We start from the raw sequence: 13747 nt of genomic DNA, 5'->3' as shown, positions 1-13747 counted from the left end.
TGGGGAAACAGGGGTTTGATTTTCTATTGGACTAAAAATTATGGTTTGTCTGAGCAATAACGATTTTATAAAGGATAATTTACATTTAATTTCGTACATTTTCGAGGGGTGGTGGATAAAATAGGGATGATGACATGCTAAGAGAAAATGTGGCATGTGGGTCACACTAGGGTAATTCAGGATTTTTTAATATTGCCTTGTAGAATTAAGAACTTCAAACTATTAAAATGTGGATTATTAGCTGAGATTTTATGCTATTCTATTTGGTATAACATAAACAAACAGTAGTTTAATAAAATTTTGAATGTAAGACACTAACACCTTGTGTCAGGCACAGTAAAGGATACCGGGGCGATAGGGTGAATGCAAATATTAGTGAAGATCGGAAAATCATACTAGTTGGACCACTTGGCCTTGGAGGATGGAATGAGAAAGAAGACAGAGTAGTACAGTTTTGGGAAGAGTAAGGCATAGTGTTAAGCAGTGCTTGATTTAAGCTTCACTTTAGGCAATTGTATAATCAGGGGTCAGCACACAATGGTGAAAAAAGTGTGCAAAATCAGACAGTATACTCCTTAGTTAACAAACATTTCAGAAACTATTACTATTGTAAGAGCTTATCCAGAAGCAGGATGTGGCTCTGATCACAATCCAGTGATTGCACAAATAAGACCTAAACTGAAGAAGCTGAAAAAGGTTTCATGCATGGAATTCTGGTCTAAAATATGTTGGTGTTAGTTTCTATAGTGATGCTCATGTAACTTGGATTGTAGACATTGTCCTGTGTATGAGGTTATTTGATGTCTGCCATGTAGGAAGTGCCACCAAATTTTTAAAATTTTGCCAAGTTATTGGAAGAGACAGAATAAATGTCAAGTGTAAGAGTATTTTTAGCTCTTTCAAGATATTTTTTGTCTACATTGTTATAATCAAAACAAACTAGTAAAGTTCTTCCTCGGCATTTGTTTCTTTAAAGCCTCATGTTGGTTCCATCTGTGTGTGGGCCCATCATGGCCGGGTGGTTAGGGTGCTCGACTCGCAATCTGCAGGTTCGAATACCCATCACACCAAATTTTCTCGCCCTTTCAGCCATGTGGGTGTTATAATGTAAAAGATTAGCCCAAGAGTTGGCAGTGGGTGGTGATGACTAGCTGCTTTCCCTCTAGTCTTACACTGCTAAATTAGGGATGGCTAGCACAGATAGCCCTCGTGTAGTTTTGCACGGAATTCATAACAAACAATCTTTACGAAGTTTTTCATTTTCATTTAACTTCAGCATTATGGCTCACTTATCATGTGATTTTATTTGTAATTTCTTTCATATATATATATATAGTTTGTGGCCTGCAAATATCCTGAAGTAAACAAACCTCTTTATAACATTGAGTATAAACAAATCATTGTTCAATATCAGAATGTCTGACTTAGTCTTTCATCATCATCCAACCCGACTGGTATTTAATTACAGGTCTCTTGGGCACTGATTTGTGGGATACAAAAGATAGATCTGCCACTACAAAACTACAATTTTTTAAAAGTTCCTATTTCTGAAAATATACATTGTAGTTTCACAAGGCAAACTGTATTTAAATATATTTGACTGATAATAAATGTGTCTTGACTGTACATATTAATGGTACAGCACATCATTTTACACTCATAACTGAATATGCAAGTACCAGTAATTGCCTAATCCAATACTACATTCACCAGTTTGTGATGAGAATTCACAACACTGCTGCCTGGTATATAACACCCAAACTAATTCTGGGTCCCTGTTATGCTCATCCTAATTTTCTGTACAGCTTATTCATGTGGTTTTTAACAGTCAAGTTGTACTCTTACTGCATCATTATCCAATGCATAATTGTATCTTTTGAAATTTTGATGTTCATTAGCTATTTTACCTAGGCATGGTCAAGGTGAATAGGGAACTCCCTAACATGCAAACAGTGAGAGTAATGCATAAGAAATACTGCAAACAGTTTTTGTTACTGTACTATAATGATGCCTAGGAGTAGTTAATGTAAGAATTGCATATGCTGTTACTCTGTTTATGTTATGCCATGCTTGTGACAAAAGTCTGCCAATTCCACTATCAATGACTTATGCAACCAGGGTGAATAGAAAATCTTGATAAGGATAAGCCAACATTTGTACTTTAACTGAGGTGCTCATAAAGGACTTGAACATGTCTTCACATTCTAATATATGCACAAAATATGAATCAAACACTAGTTTGTGCAGCTATTTGTTTAGAAATTGGTACAAGCCATCGAATTTACAATGTAAAACCTAAAAAGCAGTAGATTTCTCACTTATTAGAAAAAAGGATCAGTCTTGGAACACCTCAGTCTTTGCAGGTCTAGTGGATTCAATCTTTATTGACCATGTAACTTAGAAATTCCACTTCTATGACATTAGTACATACTTTCCAGGTTTTTAATTCTAAGCCAGCATTTTTAGTGCACTGGAATGTCATTTTCAGGTTCTCATCTGCAGCTAAAAATGTTCAAATAAATATGAGTATGTTGTCCACATGGTTGGGCTCCAAGTGGATTGCAGAAAGCAAAGCAACTGCGTGGTAAGACCAGAGCCTGGATGAAAGAGTAAAGATAAACAAGGAATTGAACAAGTCTGTAGAAAAGCCTCGTTGTCAAATCAAGCACAACTCTACTGGCATGATATAAACCTCTTCTGTACTAGTAAGGTGACATCAGTAACCATAGATGGTTTCAATCAATAATCAGAGAGAATGAGCCTGTTGGAAAACAAACTGCTGTATGGTGTAGCTAAGAAAAGCAAAAGATGGGGAATCAATAGGACAATGTACACATGAGATTTCAACACCTGTCAGAGCAACTTCTGGGATTGTCACCTACTATTCATCTCATTGTATACCATGGAATAATGCTTGCAAATTAGGGTAATTAACATCCATTTACAAATCTGCTGTTCTCATGGCAAATCTAGTCGACACTTGACGGTTTTACTGCAGAACTGTAGTTAGCCTGTTGCACAATCAAAACTTTTCAGAATTGTACATTAGGTTCATTCCAAAGAAATCAGTTCCTTAACTCAGATCAGGACCAACTACCTTTGGTCAGTGTGTGGCATTGCCAAGACAAAGTCAGAGATGTGCCTCTCCAGTCACATATATCTTTTTGCTATTTGTCATAACAAAGTTTGCATTGACTGGCCTAAGTGGTGGCTTTCCATAGAATGTCTGATATTGAACAAAGTTGGGAAAGGTTCTGTTCATTTCATTATTCACTAAAAACTCAAGCTATGCCTACATATCATTACTGCCACACATCAAATGATACCCAGTCCATAATTCTCTCAGCCAGCCTTTATGATGTTTTGTGTGAACTGACTGCTCCATATTAGGCCATGCTAGTTTGAATTTGAAATTCCTGCATCTATTGAGTACTAGGTGACTTTTGTTTGATGAATGTTCACAAAATCAGTAACCAGTTAACCACAGTTGAAGTTCAGGAGTTGTACTTTACCTGAATTTGTGACATGGCCATGATAACTGGACCAGGAAAGTCTATTGCTTCATAGTGAAACTATGACAGTGGTTCCATGACACCTTATGACTCATGTTTTGCCACTTAAGTTCACTTGGCAGTCCCTCCAATATTGTTAGTGAGTAACTCATCACAATGTATGGGAGAAATGCTTGTGAATGTAGTAGCATGCAATCTCCTTGAATCATCTGATTAAGCAGCTAAAAGTTTGTAAGGCACTTGCCTTCTGTTCTTGACAGGGTCGAATGTTTTGCACAACCCATTGATGACTGTATCCCAATCATTATGTTTTCACCTCATGATAGTAATATGTTGATTGCAGAACTGCCTAGACTCGGTGCTATATGTTACATTGCCTGTTACTTGTTTGAAAAAAATGGTCCAAGTCCTCTTTTGACACCCCCTAGTAAAATGCTGAAATTTCAAAACAATTGTGCATTGTTGGTCATTATTTAGTGAGTAAAGAGAGATGTAAATTGTTTATATATCAAATGATAGCAGAAGTAAAAATACTGTGTGGTTTACCCGTTTTACATCATTTCCATAACAGAACTTGCTACCAGCTTTTCTGCTGCTGAACATCTGAGAAGCTGTGTACATTTGGACGAGACCAACATCTTGAAGCTAAATTCGTAGTGGAATAACTTGACACATAGTAGTGCATGCCATTATTATCGCTGTAATGATGCAATGTGTCATGCAACAATTTGTAATTATGTCCCAAAGTGTACTCAGCTGCCAGATACAGTTTTTAACATTTTTAGTATATACTGTCACCTGGAAAGCTGCTGACTATTTTCTAATGTTGCTAGATCGTAATGAGATGCCATCTGCTCTACCTGTACATATCTCTTGTTAATGCAATTTTTGAGTTCCATAGATGACCAATGCAATGTCTCGGGACTTTCAGGCTGCTTGACATCACCACAATCATTCTCTGTTCCACTTTAGACCAATAGAAATTTCACCAGGAGTTCTCAGGATTACCTATTGAGTCTTTTGGATGGATCAAGATTGTAGGATTTGCTCTGACCATTGCTTCTCCTAATCCTTGCGGCATTTTCAGAGTGAGTCTTTAGTTCAACTGTAGCTTTCTTCTCTCGTATGCTGTATTAAAAAGTGCCCTTCCATAATCAAGATTTACAAAGCTTGTGATATCGGAAGGTCAATGGGACAGGAAGCACATTAAAAACGAACATTTTAGTAATACATCATTTTGGCATAGCGTCAAAATGTTATTGTTTAATTAGTCTATGGTATTCAGGTCCATTAATATTCAAAAGATAAGTTTAAAGTATCCATAAAACATAGATTTTGGAAATGCTATTGATTGGCCAAGTTCGTGATTGTACTCAAACTGGGTTCTGGAGCTAAGAGGTTTTCTGACCATATGCACAAGAGAGGGGCATGAAGAAATGAAGATACAAAATTTGTAGATTTCCACTTTTATTGTACCCCACAATTTTGTGAATTATGTTTCTAAACAGTTAGTTGATTTACAACTTCAACCATGTAAATGTGCTTACTTTTAAAAGTTTGTTCACTTCCCAAGTACCATGGGTTATGTGTCCACAAAATGTAAAATGCAGTCGCCTAAATATTATGTGCAGCTCACCTCAGTTCCTCCCCAGGAAGAGCTTGGACTGCCCCTGGGTATATTTGCCTGATTTTTGTAAATGTTCTGCATGTAATTATAACGTTTTCGTTAACTAGATGTCGAAAGGTCATAAACATCTGCTGATCCGTTTACTTAGACAACAACTATTGGCTTGTATATCACTTGGGTTTTGTTTCTGTGTCCACTCTGGGGGAAGGAAGGCGAGCAAGCCCATCTAAAAGGGAGATATAGATGTTTGTACATATTAGTGTGAGTTAAGAATTTTCTCCCTTTTATTTTCTATTTGGAACGGTTTGTGTTGTATGCTAGCTTGGAATTGTGGTATGTCACACTTGGACCCATTGTCAGATTTGAAAGTGTGATGAACAAACAAAGTTGAAATGGGCAGCAATTGCCTCATTCAGCGTGACATTTGAAGAGAAAGTTTGGTTGGATAACCTTCAAAAGTAGCTTGGATGGAAAGGATTGCATTTAAAAAGACTTCTGTCTTTATACTTCAGGTCCAACATCATTATTTTTACCTGAGCTACTTTTTTATATCATCCCTTCAAGACTTTCTTCTCTAAACTAGGTAGTTGCTGACCCTTTCTCTTTGTTTGTTCGTCATGAAGACTGCCTAAATCGTCTATTGGAAATGTAAGGTATCAGAATTCATCTTGTCTCTGTCCTGTGGAAATGTGAGATCTAATTCTTTCTTGTCTTGTGTGGATGTTATAAGAAAATATTAATATTTTCATAATTTTTCTTTAGTTACATATGTGACAGTTTTTTTATAATTTTTCTTTGTTCGTTGTTAAACACAAAGCTACATAATGGGCTATCTTCTCTAAACTAGGTAGTTGCTGACCCTTTACTCTTTGTTTGTTCGTCATGAAGACTACCTAAATCGTCTATTGGAAATGTAAGGTATCAGAATTCATCTTGTCTCTGTCCTGTGGAAATGAGAGACCTAATTCTTTCTTGTCTTGTGTGGATGTTATAGGAAAATATTAATATTTTCATAATTTTTCTTTAGTTACATATGTGACAGTTTTTATAACTTTTCTTTGTTTGTTGTTAAACACAAAGCTACATAATGGGATATTTGTGCTCTGTTCATCAAGGATATCTAAACCTGGTTTTTATGGTTATAAGCCCTCAGACATACCACTGAGCCACTGGGCAGGTATGATGTTAGTAACTTAATTGCAACTGTTATCTGACAGGCTGAACGTTAATGATACATACCTGTAGCTAATACGTTTTTACATCATTAATGCCTGCTTTTCAAAAAATTGTTAAATTAAAAGAAATAATTTCAATATATCTTAATATTTTTTATTGCCAACTAGACAAGTTCAACCATACTTCGATAGGCCCTCTAGTAGTAGTAGTACACTTCACTGCCGAAAAAATTATTACTACAGACTTTCAAATATTTCTTAGTCAGTAGAAAAAATGTATTTCCCATTTTTAATGGCATTACAAGATAAGATACAGAAACAATTACTGACAGCAATCAATCTAGTTTAGCCAACATTAATAATAATAATCTAGATAAGTCATAATGTGATTTTCTAATTCTGAGAAAATTTACCAGAATTTAAAAATAACATGAAACAAAGGTATTAATGTTATTTTTGCATTTGTGTTTTCGATTAGAATGGTGTAACTTAGTGTAGTGAAAATTATATTGAAACAAACTTTAACAGTTAAGTGATCCAAGCTATTACGTGTAGGTATTATTTGTAAACATTAAATATTAGGCATCTAAGCCCTAATCTTTGTGCCAACTAACGATGTACTGAAAGTTACAGTCAATAACTGGTTCAATTAAAAAAAAAAAAAAACGTAGTTCCGAGCAACAAAACTGACCGCCCACTGAAAGTCTTGGATTCAAAGAACAATAGGGGTTAATAACAGGCATGGCTTGAGAAGTGGATTTCTGGGGAAGGTGGTTTTTTGAGAACAATGGTAGTTAGGGTTTGAGAAGTTGGGACTAGGCATTGAAAGTGCAACTTGACTGTTCTGTTGGTGATTATTCGGTTAAATGTAGTAAACGTCAATTTCGGTTTTGTTTAAAATTATTGTGTATGCTTTTTTTTGGGGGGGGGGGGCAAGAGGAGAACCTGGTCCCAGTTGACACCCAGCCCTGGCTGAAGCTTAGTGACTGGGTACCCGGACCCGGTATTTGGCCAAATTTTACTACCCGTGTATCTTTATTAAATATATTTCCTTTTAATTGCTCAAGTGTTTCATTATCAAAGTTCAAGATGCCTGTCAGTTTTTATGTATGTATGGGCCGGATTCCTTACAGTAGGAGTCTTATTGCCGATAAATTTCAACAATAAACAAACAGCACTTGTTTAAAATAATATATCAAAATACGTCAAACGTATATACAAATGTTCATTACACTGTTGGTTATCGCAGTTGTATTCAGAGCTTTAAATAATTCTCTTTTTTTTGTCAAAATCCACACAGTCTAGTTCAATTACTTTAGAACACAATTTGACAAGATTAATTGTACTTCCTGCTCTGTTATTACAATACAGTCCATGATAATTTCACTTGAAAATCATCACTATATCTGTTGGTTACCACAGTTGTATCCAGAGCTTTAGATAATTGTCTCTTTTTTTCGTCAAAGTCCACACAGGCTAGTTCAGTTACTTTAGAACATAATTTGACAAGACGAATTATTCTTCCTACTCTTTTATTACCATACAATCTGTGATAACTGCACTTTAAAAACCGCCACTATATGCTCTCTATGGGTAAACTCACAGTCACCCAGTCTAGATTTATTTTTCGAACTCCATTTTTGATGCATATTTATACCCTGTCAGAGGTCTAGAACGTTCTACACACTATTAGATAGTATGATGTAATAATATAACAATCACCAATTCAAACTATTGAACTACACAATGTATGATTTGTAAACAGTTACATAAACTTACAAAAACTATTATTGCTAAAAATAACTAAATTTAAAACTCATGCTATATAAACTATCTAAATAACTTTCACATTAAATATAAACCGAAACAGTCATGTATTTCTAACAATAAGCACTCTTCAAGAAAAATATTTACAATATTTTTTATACTATACACAAAGACTGTTTTCAGTTCATACATAAAGTCTACTCATACAGTCTGCACCAACATCTACAGTCCCCTTTATGGCTTCAATGTGAAATCTGTAGTCCTGGAGGTACAAAGCCCACCTCATGATCCTCGTACTGTCAGTTTTGCACCTCTGGATGTATGCAAGGAGCTGATGATATCTGCCTGGAAGATGAACTCCTTCTTATAGAGGTAGTTGTGGAAGTTCCAAATGACAAATATGATGGCCAGACACTCTTATTCAATCACTACTCAACAGCTTTTCACTGATTTACATTGTGGGAAACAGTCTGTATACATGTTCTTGCAGAAGTACTACTCCAATTCCAATGTCTGATGCACCGGTCTCAACAATGAATGGTTTGTCTGGCATTCTAAGGATTGGCGAACTTCCTAACATGTTCTTCAAGTTCTGGAATGTCACCTGCTGTGATTCTTCCCACTTCACCTTGTTGGGTTGGCCTTTCTTGGTCAGGTCAGTCAGTGGTGCAGCAACTTCAGTGTAGTTTGGTGTGAATTTCCTATAGTATTCTGCTAACCACAGGAAGGATCTGACTTTCTGGTTCGCCATTGGAGCTGGTGCATCTTGTATGTGGGTTAGCTTGTCCTCTTCCATGGCTATCTGTCGGTTGCTCACCTTATGTCTAACAAAGTCCAGCACAGAATAGTCCAAGTAGCACTTAGATCAGGGTTGGCAAACCTATGGCACATGGCATTCACTGATGTCCCAAATTTTTTTTACACACCAATATATATATATATATATATAAGAATACATATATACATATTAGGGTTTATATGGGCATGCAAAAGAATTTCTCCAAAAGTTATCGACAATTTGGGCACATGCTCTCAAAAAGATTTGCCAGCCCTGCCTTAGATGGTCTGATGGTCAGACCTGCTGCCTTCACTCGCCAAAATAGCTCTCTGTGTTTCTTCAGGTGGTCTTCCCATCTGGCTTTGTGGATCAAAATTTCATCCACATAATGCTCGATGTTGGTGGTTTTGTGCAACATCTTCCTCATCACATGGTTGAATGTTGCTTCTGAGTTAACTAACCCAAATGGCATCATCTTTTGAACTGGTGTCATAAAGGTTGTCTTCTCTTTTGATTCTGTCTCAATTGGGATCTGCCAATAACCTTCAATGAGGTCAATCTGGGTACAGAACTTGATCCCATCTAATTTTGCCAAGATAACCTCTAGGTTGCCCATTGGTTCAGGGTCATGAGGTTCAGCTTCTCCATTCTATGCACAAGCAGTTGGAGCCATCCATCTTCTTCATGATTACCTCTGGTGAACATAGGCTGAATTTGAAAGCTCAATAATTCCAGCTTCTAACATTACACCAACTTCTTTGTTCATCACCTTTGTTCCAACTCTGACTTTGGGCAAATCTTTCATACCTCTCCAGGAAAGCATCCATGTCATCTTTCTGTTAATCAAATTTGGGCAGCTTGTATTGGTTGGCCCGGATCCCATTATCATTCTTGGGTCCTCCATGTTTCTGTTGGATGATTTTAGAAATCTCAATTTCTACTCTTATTCTCTCTCTATTTCCAGTATTCCTCTTTCTTCCTCTGTTTTTGCCTATGTTTTTCTCTCTCTCTCTAAGTCTTGTTGTTTAATAAACTCTCGTAGATTGCCATCTTTGTGCCCATGTTTCTCGCCTCTCTCTATTCTTGTCAAAGTCAGTCAACATGGTTATATAGTGTAGTTGTAACCTCTAATATATTTTTGCCACTATTACAGCTGTGTGTATATAGGCCTATTTGTTGCTGTTGTTTATGTCTACTTCTACTGCTGTTTACCACTGTAGATCTTGGGTCACAACTGCCAGTTTTTATGTATGTATGGGCCGGATTTTTTTACAGTAGGTGTCTGTGACTTATTGCCAACAAATTTCAACAATAAACAAACAGCACACAGTCCACTTGTTTTAAGATAATATATTAAAACATGTCAAACGTATATACAAATGTTCATTACACTGTTGGTTATTACAGCTGTATCCAGCGTTTTAAATAATTCTTTTTTTTGTCAAAATCCACACAGTCTAGTTCAATTACTTTAGAACACAATTTGACAAGATGAATTATACTTCCCACTCTGTTATTACAATACAGTCTGTGATAATTTCACTTTATAATCACCACTATAACTGTTGGTTACCACAGTTGTTTCCAGAGCTTTAAATAATTCTGTTAGTTCTGTTCAAAGGCTAGTTCTTTATTATTTAAATTGTCCATCATTTTAATGATTGCTGGGTTTTTTAGTGCAAACTTCTTCTTGTCTGCAATGCACTTCAGCATTTGCAGCATTGATTGGATTGTGCACTCTTCTGCGTCTGTAGACTGGTCACTGTTTTCAGTGGGATGGTCAACATTCAGGTTGTTGAGAAGTTCTTGTCCCCAGTTGTCAGTGGTGGGAAAGTTGTTGTTATGATTGACATAATCCTTTGGGTCAGTGATAACATTGGGAAGATTGGCGAGCTGTAGTAGTTGAGCCAAAGGAATCTAGTAGTCTTCATCTTCACTGTTGTCAATTGAGGGGGAGCTGATGAAACATTTCGTAAAACACTTTGATACTGTGCTGGTCTTGGTTTCACGCATCGAAGAATTGATCCAAACACAAGCTTCTAGCACACTGACACTTTCACCAAGTTTGCTTTTATCCATGTTTGATAACACAGAGTGGACTAGGCGCTTTTTGTAGTGGGCTTTGAATGCATGAATGATGCCCTGGTCAAGAGGTTGTAGCACTGATTTTGCTTTTGGAGGCAAGAACACAATTTTGACATTGTTAAGATTCACTTGACTGTGCAATGTAGCATTCTCTAACAGGAAGATAATATTGCGATGCTGTGCTTTCATGCGTTTATTGAAGCCTGTAATCCAGTCTTGGAAGACGGCATTGGTCATCCACGCCTTGTTGCTAGCAAACCAAGCCACAGATAAGTCACTCTTTATGTTTAAGTTTTTGAACCACCTGCGTTTTGTTCTATTCCCAATCACAACAGTGCGTTCAAACTCACCAACACTATTGCAACATAATACAACACTTAGTCTATCTTTGATTGCTTTCCTTCCCCTCAGTGCACTGTTCACCTTTTACACACAATGTTTTGTCTGGTGAACCACGATAGCTGACCCCAGTTTCATCCATATTGTAGATGTCTTTAGGTGCATATCCCTCTATAATAGCAGGCAATTTGGCATTCCATTCTTCAACTGTCATGGCATCAGTATCGCCACGTTCACTATTGATTGTGAGTTGCAAAATGTTATGTCTGGCTTTGAATTTAGTGAGCCATCCAGAAAGGCCCAGAGTAGTGGCTATTGTACGTACCTTTTCTTGCAGTATAGGTCCAGAAACTGGAATTTTCATAGCATAAGCTTTTTGAGACCAAGACCATAATGATGCTTCAAAGTCATCACTCACAAATCTAGAACAAATGCATTTTCGTGAAGACGGCTAATTCTCTTCAAACGCTGTCAGATATTTAGCCTTACACTTCAAAATTTGCTGGATTTGTGTTTTGTCAGCTAATTTGCGCTGGCTTTTATTACTGGCATTATGTGTCTCAATAACTTGAACTTTATCTGCCAATGATAGCTCAACACAATCAGACGGCTTTGCCTTTGGCATCATTTTGGAATAGAATTTCTATGTCATGGAGATTTAAAAGAGCGTTTGACAATAAATTTCATGTGCGATCGAAACAAGTGTAGCTGACACTGTAATGTTATCAAAGAGTATGTGAAAACCGCCCTTTCAATTGGCTTCTTTTGTGGCTGTCTCCATTAAATTTATAACAATAGAAAGCCTAAATTTCAAATGATTGATTGCGATATGATTAATGCCACGTGATGTTACTGAAAATATACACTTTAGCTGATGAGAAAAAAAAAATTCCCCACCAGAACATATGGGGAGCTAAGTTGAATTTGTAACTGCTGAAGTCACACGATTAGAAAGCCAGAAAAATTCTGACAGATATCCAACTTTTCAGCTGTTGAGATATTATTATTCTGTGTTCTTCCATGCATTACTTATTTAAATAAAAAATTATTTTGTGGACTAATAGCATTGGTGAAAGCATTAAGGCTAACATAAAAGGGCAGCCAACGACAAAAAATAAGGTTACACAGGTATTTTTCTTAACTATTCTTTATTTAATTATTATCATAAAAGTAAGTAACTCAAAATGTAAAAATTAGAAAAATTTTGGCTAGATAAGGTTAAATTAGGTAATATAATTAAAAATAATGAAAATAATAATAACATTTTTCTACAAGGTACAGCTCGCGAGTAGCACAAGCTTTATGCAACTTGATAACACTTGCTTCATCTTACCGGGTATTTTAAAACTTTTTATGGCGTGAATTTTAAAAATCACAGTCCAAAAGGCAATAAAATAATAATATTTAATCAGAAATGCCATCAGAGTAATTTAAAGGTGACACACACTGATTGTTGTCAAATATTGAACACGATTGCAATTAACAATGACCACATCTGTTAATGTTTATCATCAAAAAAGAAAAGAAAAACAGTGGGCGGTCGCAAAGTGGAAAGTCAACAATGGCCTCGGGACTGATTTCAGTGGTCGTGGTATGGAATAGGGGACTGTAATGTTTTGGGGAGATGGTCGCTCTCAGGGAGAGTCTACTGTATCTGACATATTCAAGTTGTTTTTCCTAAATTCACAGTTTTTTTCTGGTTGTTTATGCCAGTGGCATAGCAAGGGTTCTCAGCACCCGGGGGCAAAGACACTTTTGGCGCCCCAACCTCTGAAATGTTTGTTTTCTGGCTCATTACCCACTTAGTGACAATAACATGAAGAATTAATTACCGCCTTACACAGGCTTAAAATAGTCACAATATAACATCTCACGATATCACAATTGTAAACCTGGAACTAATGAAGTATAGCCTATTAGGTATACTTACATAATTCGTAAACCATTTTGATATTTATGTCATCCAGTATTGTTCAAAGTCACATAGCTAGAGTAATCTTTCAAGCATGCAGAATAAATTTCTGTTATATCCCTAGTATTGAAACTTATGTTTTATATGAGAAGCCAGTCACTTGTGGTGTACATAGATTATAAAACAGATTGATAAAATACGACTTAAGTTTACAAATAACAAATTTTATTAGTTTACAAAACTGTACATATACTTAACTAGATCTTGTACAAGTAGCATTCTGGTATTCATGGTTACACTATATGAACCTTTCGTGCTTTTGCTGCTGCAAATGCATCAATTAAACTATCGAAATTTAAGGTATTAAGCACGTCTTTTTCAATACTTAATATTGCCAAGTTACTAAGTCGTTCTTGAGTCATTGAAGTTCTCAAGTATGTAAGAATTAATTTCAGCTTGCTGAAGGACCTTTCACAACTAGCAATAGAAACCACATTTGTTAACAAAATATGTAATACAATTCTTAAATTTGGGAAAACATCTTCACCATAT

General features: G+C 36.2%; 2 protein-coding genes across 2 annotated transcripts; both read right to left on the bottom strand.

The window, feature by feature from the left end:
• Window positions 1–10776: 10776 nt before the first annotated feature.
• LOC106471019 (tigger transposable element-derived protein 6-like) lies at window positions 10777–11181 on the bottom strand. Its single transcript, XM_013931603.1, has one exon. The coding sequence runs from the start codon at window positions 11179–11181 to the stop codon at window positions 10777–10779; it is 405 nt and encodes a 134-aa protein (XP_013787057.1).
• A 145-nt stretch (window positions 11182–11326) lies between these two features.
• LOC106471018 (tigger transposable element-derived protein 6-like) lies at window positions 11327–11647 on the bottom strand. The gene has a single exon (XM_013931602.1). It carries the CDS (start codon window positions 11645–11647, stop codon window positions 11327–11329), a length of 321 nt encoding a protein of 106 aa, XP_013787056.1.
• Between the last annotated feature and the right edge of the window lie 2100 nt (window positions 11648–13747).

The sequence above is a fragment of the Limulus polyphemus genome, unplaced genomic scaffold (assembly GCF_000517525.1).
Source record: "Limulus polyphemus unplaced genomic scaffold, Limulus_polyphemus-2.1.2 Scaffold4356, whole genome shotgun sequence".
In the NCBI taxonomy this organism is placed as follows: Eukaryota; Metazoa; Arthropoda; class Merostomata; order Xiphosura; family Limulidae; genus Limulus; species Limulus polyphemus.
This window is presented reverse-complemented; position numbering and strand designations above follow the sequence as displayed.